We start from the raw sequence: 20,404 nt of genomic DNA, 5'->3' as shown, positions 1-20,404 counted from the left end.
AACAAATGTTCTACTGTCCAGTAGAGTTGTCCTCTTCATCCAGTGACTCTGTCCTCGAATATTATCATTTGATTCTCCTACTATTTCTTTTCAAAGAGCTGCTGTTTTGTCAACAGAACAGGAAGCCAAAACCTGTCCAAATTCAGGATGAGCCCATGTCACAGGCCATACACATCCACTATGTGTCTTCCAACTAGCAGTACAATGTAAATCTCCGCTTTCACTTTTATTCCAGACCTTGATGGTCTTGTCGCTGGAGCAGGTGGCCATCCTGCACCCAAGGAAGTCAAAAGACATGTCATGCATGAGGACTTCGTGGTCCTCTGCGATATTGTGCACCACAAACATGGCCTCCGCCACTGTCTGCCTGCCCCACCTCCCAGAAGATGGTGAAGGTACCAGCAGACCCCAGACCACCTCAGAAGTGCTTATGGCACATCAGCCCACATCACCCCTCGTGCCACTGGGCCCTTTCTTTAATGGTGTTAAAAGCATTCAAAATTACTGTGTCTTTTCCATCAATGTATTGTTATAAGAAATTACTAGTGCTCCTTTCTTAACAAAACAGAGACATTCATATCATCCTTGTTGTGTCCTTTTCAATGTAGATATGAAAGAGTCAACAATAAAAACCATTAACAGAGACAACATTATGTCTAAGACATCAGCACAATAATCTTAAAGCTAGCCTTATTCACTTTTTGGAACCCGTAGAGATTAACAAAGATTTGGAGCCAAAATAACTCACAAATGAAATGTAGTTGAGTTTTTCATGAAATCTTCTAAGAACCTGTGCTTACTTGCCAGTCCAAAATCACCCAATACATTCAAAACGAAATGAAGCCAGGATCGGCCTAAAGGGCCACAGCAAGACAAGGATATGACTGTTTTATTGAGGAAACAGATATTTTATATTGTCATCAGAAACATAAAATAGAGGCCATTTCCAGGTTCAATACAGCTGTAGTTGCCAGGATACTATGAAAATTGTAAGCCATGCAGGGTATATAAGATTAATATCTAAGAAAAAAATTTGTTAGGCTTACATACTTCCTTGATTACTAAGAAAGCATAGAGAATACAGATTATCCTGAATGCTTCCCTACCTTATGGAGAGCATCAGCCCATCAGGAACCTGAATGTACATTGTGTCCTAGGAGACATGGGCTTTATTCTGAATATCCTATGACAAATGTCTCTCAAGGCAGGTAGATCAGTCCAACTGCATGGTGCCCTGCAGATAATTTTACCCACTGAAATCCTGACTCTGACATTCAGGGTCTGCCATTATTCTCAAAATTCCCATCTTTCATGTCCTACAACAACAGCACTATGGAGAGCTTTCATGTCTTTTGCCATTTCAAGTCTCGATATCTTCAACATTCTTTGAAAAGTCAACATTCTTATGTCCTTTACAGCAAAAAATTAACTTATAAAGTAGCATCCAACATTCTTCAGTTTTGCAGTGATTAAATTAGCTAAGTAACAGCTACTCTGGGAATGAACTGATTTTGTTTTTACCTTAGGCCAGTGTCTAATTTTATGGGAGCTTACAATAGAAACTCAAGTTAGTCACTGAAGGTAAAACATGCCGAACCATTGTTTCTAATTTTCTCTTTAGCTTTGTTATGAACTTGTGCTCAGCTAGCTCTCTTAGCCAGTCCAGTCACACTTGCTCAGAGACATTGCCAACTCAGTTGAATTCTTCTCATGGCAGTCATCAGTCAATACAATCTTTTTCAGGCAGAAATAAGACATTCTGATCTAAGAACACACTCAAGAGATGTTTGCTCAGATGATCCTAGGTTTTGTCATGTTGATACCTGAGGGTAATTAAGAGATAGATACAGTAATATATGAGGTTTTAAAAATCCAAAGCTTCCAGGAGTTGGTGGAATATTTCTTTAATCCCAGCACTCAGGAGACAGAGGCAGGTGGATCTCTATGAGTATGAGGTCAACCTGGTCTCAGAGTGAGTGCAGGATAGATTCCAAAGCTATAGAGAAACCGTGTCTCAAAACAAAACCAAAACAAAAATCCAAAGGAAATGCATTAATCACATCAATATCTGAAGTAGTAAGACTCAAACATCAAGATAGCAACAACTGGTAAACACGGAAATGCCAAGAAATGGGAAGAGGCAATAATCTTACATAAAGATGAAAAAAAAACTAAAACTGAGTCTCCACAAAATCTTTCTAACAATACAAACCTTAAGGAAATGATAACATAAGAAATTTTATGTAGAAAATTTGGGGAATGTCCATAAATATAAACAAAAATGAATATAATTACATTGCAATTTTTGATTACAGAAAAACAGTGCACAGATTCAAATAATATGAGGACTAGTCTTGTCCCAAAGATACAACAATCAAAAATATATAAAACACAGTTTGAAGGAATTAGGAAAAGTCAAGAAATAAAGCAGGGAAAATAAGCCAACTTTTAATCAAAAGACCAAAGAAAATATAGGGAAGGAAAGGCATGATCTTGACCAATGTAATCATCTCCCTATATTTCTGTGTGTATAGAAATTATATTAACACAAACTTCAAAACTTTCACAAAATTATCTGGAAGTGACACTTGATATGTAGTTTCTGACACTTGGCCAACTGATATTTCTTCCAAAAACAGAATCCCTGTCCCGACCTGCAGGATGTCAACCTGGGGCAAGAGAGTCAGGGATAGGGAATGGGGACAAGAGACACAGAAAGAACAACCACAGGACAGGATTCTGATCAAGTGGCAAACTTTATTTTTCTGAGGCTAGCTTATATAGTCATAGAGCAGGATATGGGGAGGGCTAGAGTTGATTGTGTGTGCACCAGGTGTTAGTGTAGGCAGGATATTAGGAAAAAAGAAGATGTTTGTCAGGGTAAAGAGTATATGAGTAAGAGGTCCAGGAAGGGTTGCCCAGGAGCCTGTGGGTGGAGGACAGGGTCAACTTGTTTCTTTTCTTGAGCTGAGGTTCTAAGGAGCTGCTATATAAAGGTTAATATACACCTATGTGGCTGGCCAAGAATGGCCTAAGATCTCATGCAAAGCACTGACATCTTTGGCTCCCAAAAAATCCCCATGCTCTAGAGCACTCTATGGAAATTGAGGTGATCTATTGCTATGTACCAGCACCTCCTTGTAATAATTCCTACTTCTTTCAGGTAAATGCAGCCCCTCTGATGCTCAATCACAAAACAGCATAGAGAAATAATTTAAATAACTTAAAATCTGCTTCTACAGATTATGACACAAAACATGGATCTTGTCCTAACTACCTGCTAAATACCATGCACACTTCAGTAATCTCTGAACTTCAGAAACATCTTTTCTCCCTGGAACTGAATTTCATTGAAACACACCATTGCATTTAGTTGTAGCAACAAGTTACAAGCATTCTAATCATGTATTGGTGAAAGACGATGAACATCACCATTTTCATATAAGTTCCTAAACTCTTAGAATATTCGTAATAAAAACATGAAAATGGAATGCAATATTCAGAACTCCTAGAAACCAGAATTTCAGTTTTCTAATCTTCCTTCCCACTCCCACCAAAAGCAGTACCCATATGTGAACACTTGACATTGATACTGCAAGATTTATATCCTACAATGCCATGGCTTCACTGTCTCCCATTACCCAGTAAAACCATTATGGGAGGCATGTAGGACAAAGGCCACTGCCCAGGTCTCCACATGAATCAAAAGAACTATATAATGGCTCACAGTCCATCCAAAAAACAACAGGATTGAAATCTCACTTGGTGATGGTGGCACAAGCCTTTAGTCCCAGCCCTTGGGAAGCAGAGTCAGTAATGTCTCTGTGAGTTAATCACCAACCTGGTCTGCAAGCTGAGTCCCTGTGAAGCCATGACTTTTACACAGGGAAACCCTGTCTTGAAAAACAAGCAGTAAATAACTAACTAAAGAAATAAATGTAATGATAGCTCAGCAGACCTTCTCTGAACACCATGGTATAGCTTGTGATGTATCTTGCAATTCATTTCAGCAAAGGCAGAAGAAACCATGACAAGAAGCCACAAATTACCTGACACTAGTAGTTCTGACTGCTAACATCCCCATCCAAAGAAAAATAGCCCAAATTGGCTAGGGCCACCCTGCAAGGAGTCATATTAGCAGCTTCCCTAATGTGTGATCAGAGATCAAATAACTCTGACAGCAAAGAACTTCCAGCTCTGCCCTTTCAGGACTATAGACAGAGCCCTAGTCTAAAAAGTTTGTAATTTAGTAGACACACCTCCTCTGTCATAGAGCACATCCTGTTACTCATCCAAAGCACAGGGTCCTTTTTGTGCACATTCCATTACACTAAATTTCCTGTGCAGGAATCCCATCGCCTCAGATCTGGGAAACCCTGGAGCAAACACAGGTCACATTCGCAAAGTAACTGTTATTGCTGTGTAACTGAGTTAGAGAAAAAGAGGCCATTAACTCAATACAATGGGGTATTGATAGGTCTTGGAGGCAGAGAAGACAATGGGAATATAATGCATTTATAATCTAAAAAACCTCCATGTGAATGCTGGGAATTGTTTCTGGGTCTTCTGCTGTTGAAAACTGTGCTTTAAACCATGGAACCATCTCTCTAGCATTACATTTTTCCATAATAAATTAAATCTAGTCACTTTGCACTTTTCAAATATATTCCTTTTAGCCACCTTATATCTTCCTTCCAGATAACATTTGCAAGCTTCTGATAGCCACCATTATACACACATCCTCTAGGGGAATACCTTATAAACAATATAAGTTTTGTATCTTTCTTTGCTTCATATATGACTTTTTGTTATCCTCTAGGCTTTCACACATTGCTGCAAATTGTAGCCTTTCATCTTTTTCAGGTCTACACATGTTACATTATTCCTCTATGATCTTCATTGTTTCAGGAAGTTGGAAGTGATAGCTCTCATTTCTTTTGTTGTTCTAGTAACTTGAGTCTTTTTTTTCCCTGAAGATTGGCAGTTTGATTACACTTTTCAAAAGAAGCATATTGTTACATTGTTGCTATTCTACATTATTGTTTTATGCAAACTGCATGAGGCTTTATTGTTGTTTTAATGAGCTAACCCCATGTTAGCTCAGGTCTTTCATCCACCCACCATGGCGGATGGCTAGAAAAGACAGCTCGAAGAGTCTGCATAGAGATCTTATAGGGCAGCGAAAGGGGAGTTTCTAGGGGTATGCACAGGCTCAAGATTGGTGTGCTTCCAGGCTTGGAGGGCTTGCCCTGTGTTTATTGGTCAACTGGTTGTTATGGCCCATAGGCCCTCCCAGTGTGGTTGCTATGCTCTGTGCATCATTGCTGTGAACTTGTCCAAAAAGCACACACAGAGCCATAAAGCATAGCACCACCAGCTAACTTCTGATTGGTTCCTTGCCACTAGGCAGGCATCTGACTTTCTAGTGACTAGGACATGGTCAGACAAGCATGTGTTCAGCTGTTATCTGCATTATTTTTATTGTATATCATTAGTTTCTTCCATGATCATTTTCCTAGCTTTTGTAGTACAGCTCATGGTAAGTCCATCCGGGCATAAATTCCTTATACTCAGCTCCTCCTCAATTTTGTATATCAAACAAGTCAGAATACCTCACAAGTCCCATGGTTATACATTTAGATCTGCACCTCTCTTCTTGCTGCCCTTGCCATGATGTGAATTCCCAGATCCTTCACGTGTGTTCTAGGAAGAAATTCAGGATATTTATGCCTGCTGGCATCCATGCTGCATGTCTCCCTGCTCACACCTTTACTTGTTGTTTAGCCATGTCATCCTAAGGTCTGATATGTTTTGAAAACTTAAGGAATATAAACCCATGTGTGAAGGCTACCTGCTTGTACTCTCCAGTTGCCAAAACTCCTTCCACATAGATCCAAAGATAAAGAAATGTCATTTCTCCTGGGTGCTGTCCCTGTGAGAGCACTGTTGCTATGACATTTCATTCTGAGGTCCAGGGACAACTTCCTAGATGGTCAATTAAACTGGGCTAATGAACACTGTTTATAGTAGTCTTCATAAACATACAAATGTCCTGCTGGGAACCAAGCTCATAACTGACTGCTCTTTGGTTTTCTTATACCATTAGGGAGGACTATGTGACTCATATCCTAGGAGTTCCTTATTCTCCCATGAGTAAATATTAGTTGTTCCATACATGTAATAGAACAAGCTTCAGAGCCCTTAAGCAAAAGGCAGAAACAACTCTGTTGACTTCTCTCTACCTTCAGGATTCTCAGCGGGTGCCCACTAGTACTTATTTATCGTTCTCTGTTTTTTTTTTTTTGCAATATATTTTACATTCCAATCCCAGTTCCCTCTCCCAATCCCCAACTTCTCCTTGGATAAAGGAAGGCCTCTGCTTTTCAGGTTTCCTAAGTCTGCACATTATCTCTTTGAGGCAGGACCAAGGCACCTCCCCACCCACCCATACACACTTTATCTAGCCTGAACAATTTATCTCTCTATATAGAATATGTTCCACCATGTGAGTTTGTAAATTTGTGTTCAATTCAATAGAAATCAAGCTGGCAAAAATAAAAGCACAATAAAAGTCAGATATAAAAAGGTTTGGCAAAATACTTGACAGGCAGAAAGAAGAAATACATACATACATACATACATACATACATACATACATGCATACATACATACACACACACAGACAGACATCTTCAATGATTGAACATGGTCAAAACTGTAATTGATTATTGTTTTAATTATGTTGTCTACTGACAACAGAGTACCCAGGGTATACAGCACTCACAGAGCATCTCCACTCAGTCTAGCTGTGACTCTTCAATGACCATGTAGTCAGTGGCTGCCATATTGGGTAACACCCAAAGGGTATGCTTACCTACACAATTTTCAACAGGTGACTAATTTTCTCTCAATTTTTGTCTGATTTCTTTCTTTTATCCTTCTTTCTTCCTTTTTCTTTATTTCTTTTGTATGTAGATATGAAACATTTCAAATATATTAAGAACCTGAGATTTATCTCAAGTTAGTGTTAGTTTCTAGTAGCTGAGATAAATATACCAATGAGAAAAGCTGAAGAACCAAAAAGGGCTGAGATTAGGAGTGTCCAGTCAATGGTCATGCCAATTCAAAAACAAAAGTCCCACCATGAAGAGGATAAGAGGTCATTAATTCTAGATCCAAACATGTATGATCTATATGACCCAGGTACAGATTTCCCCGAATTCTGTTTTCCAGTAAGGCAATAGTTTCATAGAAACAGAATGAAGAATGATATACATTAAAACACTTTTAAAACACTTTGGTGAAAGCCCTCTGAATGTAGGTGCCAATTGGGAGGCCTGGAGAAGCTATGGGACGTGTTCCAGTAAAACAAGTGATTATCCAAAGTATACAAATGGAATTTGGTAGACCATTCCATAAGGAGGGATGCTCTCTCAACTCAGATAAATTGAGCAGAGTCGAGCCCCTCCCCCAAATTATATGACAGTCTTTGAAATAAATGCCCCAATGGAAGGCCTCACCCTCCTTGGAGTTTGCATGGGGATTAGATAAGGAAGTCGGTTGGGGGTATGGGAGGTCAGGAGGGAGAGAGACTAAGGATTGATATGAAAAATGATTGTTACTAAACTAAATAAAAATCAATTAAAATGAAATAAAATACTTTGATGAAACTCAGGGTATATGGGTTAGAGCAGAGTATGGAGAGCCTACAGAATGCTGGTGGTGCACAACTTTAGTCCCAGCACTTGGGAGGCAGAGGCAGGTGGGTATTTGTGAGTTCAAGGCCAGCCTGGTTTACAGAGGGAGTTCCAGGACAACCTGCAAAGCAATACAGAGAAACCCTGTCTCAAAAAACAAAACAAAAATGTGTGGAGAGACGTTTTACAAGCCTTCAGCTTGGTAGAAACAAGGCTTTGTCAGCTAGTACATTTCAAATTGTTTTCTGTGTTATTATATGGGTTTTATATCAGACAAAATGGTGGACAAAAATGGCATGATGGTTTGAATGGGAATATATTTAGAGGATCATGTATTTGAATGCTTCATTATTAGGGAGGGCTTTGCTTGGGAGGGAATAGGAGGTGTGACCTTATTCCAGTGGGAGTGGCTTTGTTAGAAGAGCATGTCACTAGATGTTGGATTTGTAGTTTAGTAGCCCAATCTAAGCCCAGTATCTCTCTCTGCTGGCAGTAGATGTGCATATAAAACTCTCATTTTCTCCCAAACCATGTCTAGCTGTGGAATGCCATGCACCCCACCATGAGTATGATACACTAAACATTTTAAGAGTTGTCATGTTCCCTGTGTCTCTTCATAAAATAGAGCACTAAGATGAATGGCTACTACTCGGCCTAAAGATAATGCAAGATAAATTGTTATTAGGCCCTCTACCTGTGTCATCACAACCTCTCCAAAAATCAGTTAAGTTTTAATGCATTAATCAGCCCTGCAGAATGCCCAATGAAGGTGTGGCTTCCTTCTGGGAATGTCTGTTCACTGTTGCTTAGTCCTGGACCCTTAGGAAAAAAATTTCAATGGCTGGAGTAAGGTACTGACAAACTTCTTCATGTCATGATTTCTAGAAAGCAAAGGAAAGAAATACAGGAGAGACAAGGAAAGATGTAACTTAAAAGATACATTTCCAGTGATCTATTTCCTCAAACTAGGCCCCAGCATATAAAGAACCCATAACCCCACAAATAGCACAATTATCTGGGGAACCAGGCATTAACCACATGAGACTATGGGAACTTTTTGTGACCAAACTGTAAAAATGGTCACACAATCCACACCTAGAATTCACAATTGTTAGCCATTTTGCAACTCTGTCTTTTCAGATATCAACCAGCTTGTCCAATATCTATCAACTGTTAGCATTGTGTTTTAATACCAGGTTTTCGGCAGATATCTATGGACCTAGGGAGATGGTAAAGCATTGTGTGTAACCATGGAAAACTGATTTTGGATTCCAAACATCAACATTAAAATTCAGATTGTGGAGACCTGTGCTTGTACCCAACTGAGGGGAACATGGAGACAAGATGATGCCTCGGATTTGTTGACATTGCCGATCGGGATAATCATTTAACTCCAATGTGATACCCTATCTCAAAAAATAAATAAATAGACAAGAGTAATTAAGGATGACATTCATATCAACCTCTGGCCTCTACACACACATCTCCTGCACACCATGTGCAGTCCATTCCCTATGCTACACGAAACTACCATAAAAGACAATACCAAAACAAAACAATGACCAAAAATTGGGGTTTGGAAAAGGCTGAGAATACAGGCATGCTAATTTTGTGAGGCTAAGTACCTTAGTTTGAGTCCAGGAATCCATTCTGTAAAGAAAAAGGTAAGAAAAAAGGTTTGATGGAAAGGAAGTGTAAACCCAGCAATGGGAATGCAACATTGGGAACAGTTGGGTCTGTGAAGTGGGTTGTCTACTCATCCTAGCCTACATTGAAAGATCCAGGGAAAGCAAACATCCTATCCCTCAAAAAATCAATATAAAAATTGGGTGATACCAGACTATCTTCAGTCACACACACACACACACACACACACACACACACACACACACACCAAAACCAAAGGCACAGATACTGGCACACAAACACATATGTATGCACACACATGTATACACTCACAAACATATGTCCATAAAAATACCTGTTATGATACTTGTATAACTTTCTAAATGTTCTTATTTGGAACAAGAACATTCCAAGTTAACTAACTGCACTCATGTAAAAATGATTTCACAGCTACATGAGTCTCCAGTTTTTGTGTATAATGTAAACCAAATCCCCTTCCATGTATCATTTACATTCTGGTTTGTATTTCGAATTTGTCTCTCTTTCCATCGCCCCTTGGTGCCAGAAATAGATCATAGTTTCCTTCCATGTACTTCAGGATGACTTTCTAATATATGGGCAAATGTTGTGGGGGCCTCGACTTGATTCTTTATTCTGTATGCTTAACAAAAAGAAGCAAGAATTTTGATGCTCCATAGGAAAGTGGCTTGAATTACAAGCAAGCTATTAAAATAGTATTTATATATTCTGCACATTAGTCATGTCCTTGTGTCTTGGCCTCTTTAAACTTTTGGTCAAGTAGTCAACATATTTTGTTACTAAAACTTCTTTACTTTATTAGGTTTTCTTTAACTATTTTATTACACTTTGTTTATTTTTACATTGTATGTATATTAATATACCTCTTATGCCTGTTGCACATGTATCTGGATAAGAGATGACACCTTCCAGAGATCAAGAGACCAACTGTCAATTACCATGTGATTTCTGGGAATTGAACTCAGGTCCACAAATTTGGTGGCAAGTGTCTTTACTCACCACGGCATCATACAGACCCCATTTTCTTTATTGATTGGTTTTTCCATATGCTCTGTTCTCTATTTACATTATTAATTACAAAACTATATTTGAGTTTTGAGCATGGTGGGTTGTGTCTTCCAGGACTTGTAAGTCTGGGGCAGAAAGATTACAGTCTCAAGTCAATTTAGGGCATATCTTGGTTTCCAGGCCAGGCTGGAATACACAGCAAAAGGAGGTCTCAAATAACCAAAAAGAAAAAGAAGAACACATTTGATTTCCAGGCCTTTCTTCACCTCTAATTGAATTGAATGGTTTCATTTTCTGACTTATATGGAATGTACTAGATTGACTCCCAAATGAGAAAAAAACATCATGGGCTAGCAGGATGAATCAGTTAGATAAGGATGCTTACCCCCAAATCTCAAGAGTTTATGTGTGTCAGGACCCACATGGTAGACAGATAAATGGACTGCTGAAAATGGTCCTAAAACATACACATACATACAAACACACACACACACACACACACACACACACACACAAACATCAGCAGCAACAAATATGTAAAACTTTTTAAAACTCAAGGTGAATACATTGTCTTTGTTCTGCTTGTCATAAGTGAGGTACTTTCTACTATCTCCCCTTTGGAGTACAGTGACTTCAGTGTAGTGATATCATCACTTATCTATTGATTTTTCATTACTTGTTCACTAAATGGAGGGATTTCAATCATGTTTGTCTTGGTATTAGAAACTATAAAACATTTACTTAGCACATTTGCAAGTATGTTGCTTTCAGAAATTGAAGACCCCAGCCCTTTGATTGTCATTGGTTTTGTTGTCTAGGCACATGCCCTGGCAGGACTCAGTTCACTGTTATTGTGTCTTCTTTATCTAACTGACCTGAGTGCCCATTTAGGGATCTGATGACCACTGTTCCTACATTTCAGTCCAATCTAAGGTTTGCAGGATTCCTGGCTGGGTTTTCTGAGAGAAATATGCTCAGTTGTTAAGGTCATCCAACCTTTGTTCCTGAAGCCCACCTCAAGTCTGTGTTCCACCTGGCTGCCTCTTGCATAGTTTTTGGACAGCACTACTGAGAAATACCTTCACCCTCTTCCAGAAATGTCCTTTCTCAGTCAGTACACTCAGCTAATAGACCCTTATGTACTATACCCTTTAGAAATTTAGTATAAAGTTCTTGGGCCAAGGATGTGAGTTCTGACATCTACAGTCAAATTGTATAGTATTTTTTGCATTTTAAGTTCTGTGGCAAATTTGTTGATAATTATGGATGGTGTGTTGATTATGGTCTAAACATAAAAGTAAGGATAAGAGTAATTTTGGATGGGTCAGAATACAAAAATTATTGATTTATTGTTACCACTAGGTGGAGCCACGAATCAAGGAAAACAATGTGGTTGTTCTTGCTGACCAATCAAGGTTAACCCACAGCCATGAGTTGCACATGAACGAACATGTGAACTTATACATAAATGTGTGCATGCGTGAGTAAGTGTCTAATGAGTCCTCCGAGTGCAACAAGGGTGTAAAAGTGACTTTGTGCATAGAAAGCAATGCAATGAGTTTAGGAATTCTGGAAAACATGGTATTGAAGTGATATAGCAAGTACTTCCAAATACAGGTGTATCAGCTGTCATTCCAAATGGCCTGACTAAAATCTCTCTGTTTATTACTGCAGAAGAAAGACTGAACTCCAGGGGGAAATACTATAACAGTAATACAAGACAGCTTTTCAGAATCTCTAATCCCTCAAAGGTTATCAAGTTAGCATACCTGTGTCCAGTCAGGCTGTTCAGAATTATTAGTGAAGCAGTCACAGAATTAAAAGTAGGGAAACACACTCTCACAGTGGACATGAGCAGTTACTTCTGAAACCCTGAGGACTGCAACCTGCTGCCACTAAGTCAACAAAGAAGCCTATAAGATGACCATATGCAGGTCCTATGTCTAATCAAAGAGGAGTTAAGATATGTAGTTCTCGACACATACACACAAACACATGTAGGCACACATACTCACACACAAACACATATGTATGTACATACATGTGTACTGACATCCACAAACATATGTCTATACATATTAACATATGTTAATATTCCTTGAATTGATTTCTAAATGTTTCTGTTTGGAACAAAAACATTCCAAGCTAACTAAATGCATTTATGTGAAAATGATATCACAGTTACATGAGTCTCCAGATTTTGTGTATAATGTAACCCAAATCCCCATCAAAGTATGTTTTGCATTCTGGCTGATTCTCTCCATGCCATCTGCCCAAAGTTCCCCATTGATATTTACAGTTCAGATCAGATTCTGCACACAGCTTTTATTTCAATTTTGTCTCTCTTTCCATCATCCACTATGGCCATGAATTGATCACGGTTTCCTTCCACGTAACTCAGGTTAGCTTCCTAATATATGGGCAAATGTTGTGGGGTCTCAGCTTGATTCTTTATTCTATATGCTTAATAAAGACAAACAAGAATTTTGATGCTCCACAGGAAAGTGGCTTGAATTGCAAGCAACCTTTTAAAGGAGTATTTCTATATGCTCCACATTGGCAAAGTCCATGTTTTTTGGTCCAGTACTCAACATATTTTGTTGCTAAAATTTTTACATTGTTAGATTTTCTTTAAGTGTTTTTTTACACATTATTTATTTTTACATTGTATATACATTAATATTCTTCTTATGCCTTTTGCACATGTATCTTGAAAGCAGAGGAAACTTTCAGAGATCAAGAGACCAATTGTCACTTACCATGTGAGTTCTGGTAGTTGAACTCAGGTCCACCAATTTGGTGGCAAGTGTCGTTACTCACCAAGGCATCACACAGACCCCATTTTCTTTTTCTTTATTGATTATTTTCTATATTCTCTGCTCTCTAATTACATTATTAATTACAAAACTATATTTGAATTTGGGGCATGGTGGTTTGTTTCTTCTAGGACTTGTAAGGCTGGTGCAGAAAGATTGCAGTCTCAATTCAATTTAGAGCATGTCTTGGTTTCCAGGCCAGGCTGGAATACACAGAAAAAGGAGGTCTCAAATAAGCAAACAGAAGAAGAACACATTTGCTTTCCAGGCCTTTCTTCTCCTCTTGCTGACTTTAATGCCTTCATTTTCTGTACAATATGGAATTTTCTTGATTGAGTTCCAAACGAGAAACAAACATCAGGGCCTGGAAGGATGAATCAGTTGGATAATGATGCTTACTTCCAAATCTCAAGATTTGATGTGTGTTAGGACCCACATGGTAGAAAGAAAAATTGACTGCTGAAAATTGTCCTAAAATATACACATAAACACACACACACACACACACACACACACACACACACACACACACCCCATCAGCAGCCACGAATATGTAAAACGTCTTGAAAAACAAGTTGAATAGATTGTCTTTGTTCAATATTTCATAAGGGAGGTAATTTTTATTATCTCCCCCTTGGAGTCCAGTGACTTGAGTGTGATGATATGATCACTTATCTATTGATTTTTCTTTATTGTTCACTGAATGTAGGGATTTGAATGATGTTTGTCTTGGCATTAGGATCTATAAACATTTACTTAGCACATTTGCAAGCATGTTGCTTTGAGAAATTGAAGGGCCCATCCCTTTTAGTATCAGTGGTTTTGTTGTCTAGGCCCATTCCCTGGAAGGACTCAGTTCAATTCTATTGTTTCTTCTTTCTCTAACTGACTTGAGTACCCAGAAAGGAATCTTCTGACCACTATTGCTATATTTCAGTCCAATCATAGAAGTGGAGGATTCCTGGCTGGATTCTCTGAAAGAAAAATGCTCAGTTGTCAAGAACATCCATCCTTTAGTTCCAGAAGCCCACCTCTAGTCTGTCTTCCACTGGTCTGCCTCTTGCATACTATTTGGACACCACTACTGGGAAATTCCTTTACCCTCTTCTGGAAATGACCTTTCTTAGTTAGTGTACTGAGCTTCCAGACTCTTATGCACTATACCCGCTATAAATTTAGTTGAGAGTTCTTGGGGGAAGGATGTGTGTTCTGACATCTACAGTCAAATTGTATAGTATTTTTCCAATTAAAAATCCTGTGGCAGATTTGTTGATAATTCTGAATGGCGTGTTGATTAAATGTATACCTGTTAATTATGGTCTAAACATAAAAGTCAAGATAAAAGTAATTTTGGATGGGTCAGAATACAAAAGTTATTTATTTACTTTGAACATTATGTGGTGCCACCAATCAATGAAAACAATGCTGTTTATCTTGCTGGCAATCAAGAATCACCCATAGCCTTGAGTTTCACAGGAATGAATATGTGCACCTATACATAAATGTGTGCATACAAAACTAAGGTTCTTATGAGTCCTTATAGTGCAAAAATAGTGTAAAAGATTCTTTGTGCATAGAAAGCCATGCATTGAGTTGAGACATTCTGGAAAGTATGGTATTGCAGTGATATAGCAAGAATTTCCAAAGGCAGGTACATCAGCTGGTAATCCAAATGTCCTGTCTAATAAGCTGTCTGCTTATTACGGTAGAATAAACACTGAACTACAGGTGGAAATACAAGAACAGTAACACAGGACAGCTCTTCTTATGCAGGGACACTATCATCATCGCTAGTCCCTCCAAGAATATCAGGTTAGCAAACCTTGTGTCAAGTCAGGCCAGTTAGAATTATTATTTAAGCAGTCACAGAATTAAAAGTAGGGAAACACACCCTCACAGTGGACATGAGCAGTTACTTCTGAAACCCATTGGAATGCAGCCTGCTACCACTAAGTCACCAAAGCAGCTTATAAAATGACCATTTACAGGTTCTAACTCTAACCCAAGAAGAGAGAAAATATGTAGCTCTCAATACACACACACACACACAGACATATGCATATATACATATCTTTATGCATATATATATATATGTGTGTGTGTGTCTGTGTGTGTGGGGTGTCTGTTTCTGGATGTCTCTGAATCCCTTGCTCCTCTAGTTCACAAGTTTACTGTACATCATCTTCCATTGTTTCTGCATATCCCAGCAGCAGATAAAGTCTTCTATCCTGGACAGCTCTTCAAACCCCCATAAAGCTCTAATGAGTACATGTTTTAGACACTAGTCCATGTAGATGACAGACTCTGGCATCTTTTTCCCCTTCTCTGACAAGAATTCCCCTAAAGTGGGCTGGGGTGGAATGATTGATGGGGCCCTGAAAAATGCCCTTCACTTTCTGGGTCTGTAAATTGCAGAACAATCTCTGGGATGTGTGTATCTCCTTGAAAAAATCTCAGATAAAAATTCTGTCTAACTTTCTCTTACTCATCCCTCTTACTCTCCACCCACCCTACTTCCCTGGCTCCTAGAAGGGTTTCTCTTCAATGTGCCTGTATAGAAGGCTGTTGGATCCAGACCACAGAAATCTGCAGGAACTCTTTACTCCATCCTCTTTAAATTTCAAGTGACTTTGCCAGAGTGAAAAGGACACCTCTGGAGTGAGATCTGCCACCACTGAGATCTAGTTGGCTAAAGGTGATGTGTAGGCTTTGAGCTACTTCAAGGTTTTACTAAGTTATCAGATAAAGCAGTCACAATTGGGATTTGTGTAGAGTAATTATCCTCAGAAGTCAACTGTGTCATGGAAACTTTGGAGGAAACAAGGGCCATGAGGAAGAACCTTCACCAACTGTATACACTGGAGATACTACAGAGCTTGTCCGTCAGCCTGAGGCTTAGGCAAATACTCCTATTGACAAGGAGCTTAGTAGTCATGAGAAGGAGGTAAGCAGAAGCAGGTGAATGATGCCTGAGGGTTCAGGGCACAGAGCTGATCTTTGGGGAACACCCCCTAGATGCATATGAGATCCCAGTCAGCTTTAAAGACAATACGGATGCATAAAGAATCCATGAACCTCAACTGTCATGGGTAGGGTGAGATTGATAAGAAGTAATGAGGGAGTTGATGACTGTGCACATTATGATCACTGTCTTGGTACCCAAACAGGTAGGAATGGCACAAACTTTGTGGCAGAGATGATGATAGAGCAACGAGGCTGCCAGCCATTAAGATTATTGATCTGAGAGGCAAGGGGGTGTCATGAGTAACATCACATGGCTTGCTTCTGCTTCCCATTTTCTCCATGGTGACACTCAAGTCATTTGACTTCCTATAACTGGCAGGAGGAGCAAGAACCTCTCTGGATGGTTAAGTGCTTGTGGCCCTGATCACGATCCTGCAATCCCTGACTCATGTTCACATTTCTTAGGATGACTAACTGGACATCCTCTTACACTTAGCTATGGTAGATATTACAAGGTAAAGTCACAAAGACTGGGATTTGTTTCAGTTGAAACTCTAACTTTATCTCTGTATAGTGGTTTCTCAGAAACTGAAGAAGAGGAGGGGCCTCTCTCTGCCAGGATGCAAAAACAAATGAAATCTTGGCCTCTTTTCACTGAATTCAGGTTTCTCCCCTCAAGCACATTAGTCTCACAGATCTACTGTCTCCACCTACTCTTGCTGCATGGCCTTCCCTCAAACAGCCATCTGGACTTGGTATTGGATGATAACTCTGTCCAAACTAACCTCTCTAGTAATCAATTACTTCGTTCCAGACTTCAGGAACTAAGCCATGAGCAGAGGCTGCTAAAGGGATCTGCTGAGTGAAGGGACACTCTCTGGCTTCCAGATGTTAGACCTTCTGGGGAGCACAAACCTTGTGACCTGGATCACAATCACTGTACTGACTATTTTGTTGTTGCTGCAGCCACAGACCACCTGTCTTTTCCACAGATCAAAGGAGCATATCATAAGGAGAAACAGTCTGGCAAACTAGGCCTCAAATCTTCCATAGCCTTTGCCGAGATTGCTTGGGATACTTCCACCATCACCATTATCATCACCATGCCCAAATATGTGAGGTCTCCAGTGCAGGATTTCATGACTACCACCAACATTCCCATCACAAACATCACATTTCTCATTGTCTCTATCATCTCCACCACCATGATTATGGATCCCACCAAGAGGACACTGTATGCCTCTGGCACTTCCAAATATTTAGCAACAAAATGAGTAGATCCTGATATTTCCATAGAAATAGGTATGTCTCTGGTGTGAATCAAGGCTCTGGGACATGAGTCATACTTGGGATTTTGTTGTATTGAGCCTATTCCCCACTGTACAAACTACCATGGAACCACTTGTATAGCTGTATACACTGTATGGCTTCAACTTGGAGCAGGGCTGGATTGACACACCCTAACCTGTGACTGCAAATACTGGTCCCCCTGCAAGTAACACAGATATCAGAGCCAGTGTAGTGTTCATTTATTGTAGATACCCTGTGATGCCCTTACAGGCACAGAATGTGTATAGGATAGCCCTGGCTATTCATTGCTGCTTGGTCTTGAGAAATAAAGGACAACAGAAAACATGTACTTTTTTGCCAATGGTTCTTAATTGTGGCAAATTTGGAGGAGGGTGTCACTATGGCTGTTTCACAAAGCCCCAGGAACATTTCTGGGATAAGAAGCTTCGTCTGGAATACACTATCGACTAGGGAATCTTAGATGGTACCTGACTAAGATACAAGGAAATATTCATGTGGACATCCAGGACTTTGAGGAAAGCATATTGGTGACCACCTAGACTAGGTTCCTGAGCACTCTACCTCCAGTGATTCTATGAGCATGTTCAAAACCAGGTACCACCTTATGGCTTCCCTGTGTTCACTGTTTCTTTGGGGACTGTGTAGGGATTCTCATTCAGACCTTGACTCTCCAGCCAGCCTGTTTATAGGTTCTTAGCAGAATTCTGCAATCCAGTTTCTGAGAAGGAGGAGTGATGAGCAAAGCGGTCAAGACCAGGCTGGAGAACCCATAGAAAGAGCGGACACAAACAATGAGAGCCAATGGACCCCAGACTGATAGCTGGTAAACTGCACAGGGCTGTCCCAGACCCCTTAAATGTGAATGCTAGTTTGGATGTCTGGTTGGTCTATGTGGCCTCTAGTAGTAGATCAGTATTTATGCCTAGTACATGAAGGGACTTTGGTATCCCATTCCACATACTGGGATAACTCTTAGACAAGACACATGAGGGAGGGCCTAGGGCATGCTCCAAATGATATGACAGACTTTGAAAATCCCCAATGGAATCCCTCACCCTCCCTGGGGAGCAAAAATGGGCTGGACTAGGGTGTTTTGTGGGGCAGGGTAGAGGATAGGGAGAGGGAACTGGTATTCACATGTAAAACAATCTTGTTTCAAATTTAAATTTAAAAAGGGAAAAAAGAACCCACTACTGGACATGGAGGAGGTGGCAGGGAACTCAGACTCCTGGAACAAGGACAAGTTCTCTATGGAGGACCTGAGGCTGAAGTTCTTGGGCAGCTGGCTGGGACCACTTGGAGGGCGAGGACGAGGATGTGAAGGATAACTGGGATGATGATGATGATGATGATGATGATGATTATCAAAATAAAGAGGAAACAGAAGTAAAATTGTCAGAAAAATAGCAAAAAAGATAAAAGAGAAAGCATGGCAGCAGAAGAAAAGGCAAGAAGAAATTAGAAAGAGGTTAGATGAGCCAGAAGAACCTAAATTGCTAACACGCAAAGAGCAATTAGCAGATAAACTTGAGCTAAAGAAGCTACAGTAAGAATCAGACCTTGAATTAGCAAAAGAAATTTTTGGTGTTAATAATCCAGGTTATGGAATAGATGCTATGAACCCTTCTTGAAGAGATGACTTCACAGAATTTGGAAAATTACTAAAAGATAAAAAGGAACAATATGAAATATCACCATATTGTCCCAGTTTTGGAAGCCTGAGTTGGAGATGTCTGTATTTCATTGGAAATTGATGAATTGAAAAACATTACCAATATTACCAATATTAACAATTCATTTACTGTGCTTTACATTGAAACACAGAAGCGAGAAAAGCAAAGTAAGCCAAAAAGAAGAAGAAAGTTGTTTTTCCTGGAGGGGGATTAAAGGCCACCATGAAAGACTACCTGGCTGATTATGGTGGATATGATGGAGGATATGTACAAGACTAGGAAGACTTCATGTGACCTTTTAACTTCTCCGGGTGTCTTCTTTCTATTGCCCACAATCCCTTCAACATGTAGCACAACTTCCTTTTCCTTTCAGTTTTGCCAAATGCTACAAGCAGAAATGCAGTATCTTTTGTGCTGGTTATTTAACCCCTTGACACTCAGGTGCTAATGAACAAATGAGGGAACTTGGATCTTGTTGACAAGGGGTTAAAACTGGGAACCTCAGTTGCTACTAAATCATAGGTTAAAAACAAAACAAACCTAAGAACATTGTCATTTTTGCTATTTGATTCCATAGCAGCAGTCACTAAATTTGAAACAGAGGCTGCAACATGAGAAAAAATATTGGGTAGTATTTACCAGCACCATTCAGTAATAGAGCCTTAACCATACCTCCTTGAACTACTTGATAACTTGTCAAAAAAAGAAGTTTACAGCAATCAAGGCCATATGGGATGTACCTGGTATTAAAATTGCTTTGTCTTAAAATAGAGCTGAGGATATTAAGAAAGATGTTGTGAAGAAGATTCCTTATCTCAGAGTGAATATGTTGCTGCTGAAAAATACTAGCTAGATACTTATGATTTTAATGACCAAAACACTGGAAGTTTGAACTGGAAGAAGGCAATCCTCTCCATTGTTACAGTGCAAGTGGTGGATTCTCCAGTGCATTGACTGTCTAGATATATTTTTTTTTCGAGACAGGGTTTCTCTGTGTAGCTTTGGAGCCTATCCTGGCACTGGCTCTGGAGACCAGGCTGGCCTCGAACTCACAGAGATCTGCCTGCCTCTGCCTCCCGAGTGCTGGGATTAAAGGCTTGCACCCCCAATGCCCGGCTGACTATCTAGATATTTATCAGCTATTTCTACTGATGGAGAACTTCAGATCAGGGAGGGAATTGTGTCTATTTTGCCTGATTCAAGTGTCTGAGAAACAAATCTTTTTCTAGGCTGTAATGGAAACACTTAAGAGGGTTTTGTATTTCCTCTT

At 39.6% G+C, this 20,404-nt stretch overlaps 1 protein-coding gene and 1 pseudogene across 1 annotated transcript in view; one reads left to right on the top strand and one right to left on the bottom strand.

The window, feature by feature from the left end:
* The window catches only part of LOC113838058 (mothers against decapentaplegic homolog 1-like), a 450,092-nt gene that overhangs the window by 326,656 nt on the left and 103,032 nt on the right, over positions 1–20,404 (bottom strand). Inside the window, exon 6 of the mRNA XM_035453574.1 lies at positions 6,269–6,273. Within this exon, the coding sequence (XP_035309465.1) occupies positions 6,269–6,273 (5 nt within the window). The remainder of the gene's footprint in view (positions 1–6,268; positions 6,274–20,404) is intronic.
* Positions 18,661–19,428, top strand: LOC100752704 (annotated as a pseudogene).

Source organism: Cricetulus griseus, unplaced genomic scaffold (genome assembly GCF_003668045.3).
Source record: "Cricetulus griseus strain 17A/GY unplaced genomic scaffold, alternate assembly CriGri-PICRH-1.0 unplaced_scaffold_1, whole genome shotgun sequence".
Taxonomy (NCBI): domain Eukaryota; kingdom Metazoa; phylum Chordata; class Mammalia; order Rodentia; family Cricetidae; genus Cricetulus; species Cricetulus griseus.
Note: the sequence above shows the minus strand (reverse complement) of the source record. Positions and strands in the feature narration are given on the sequence as shown.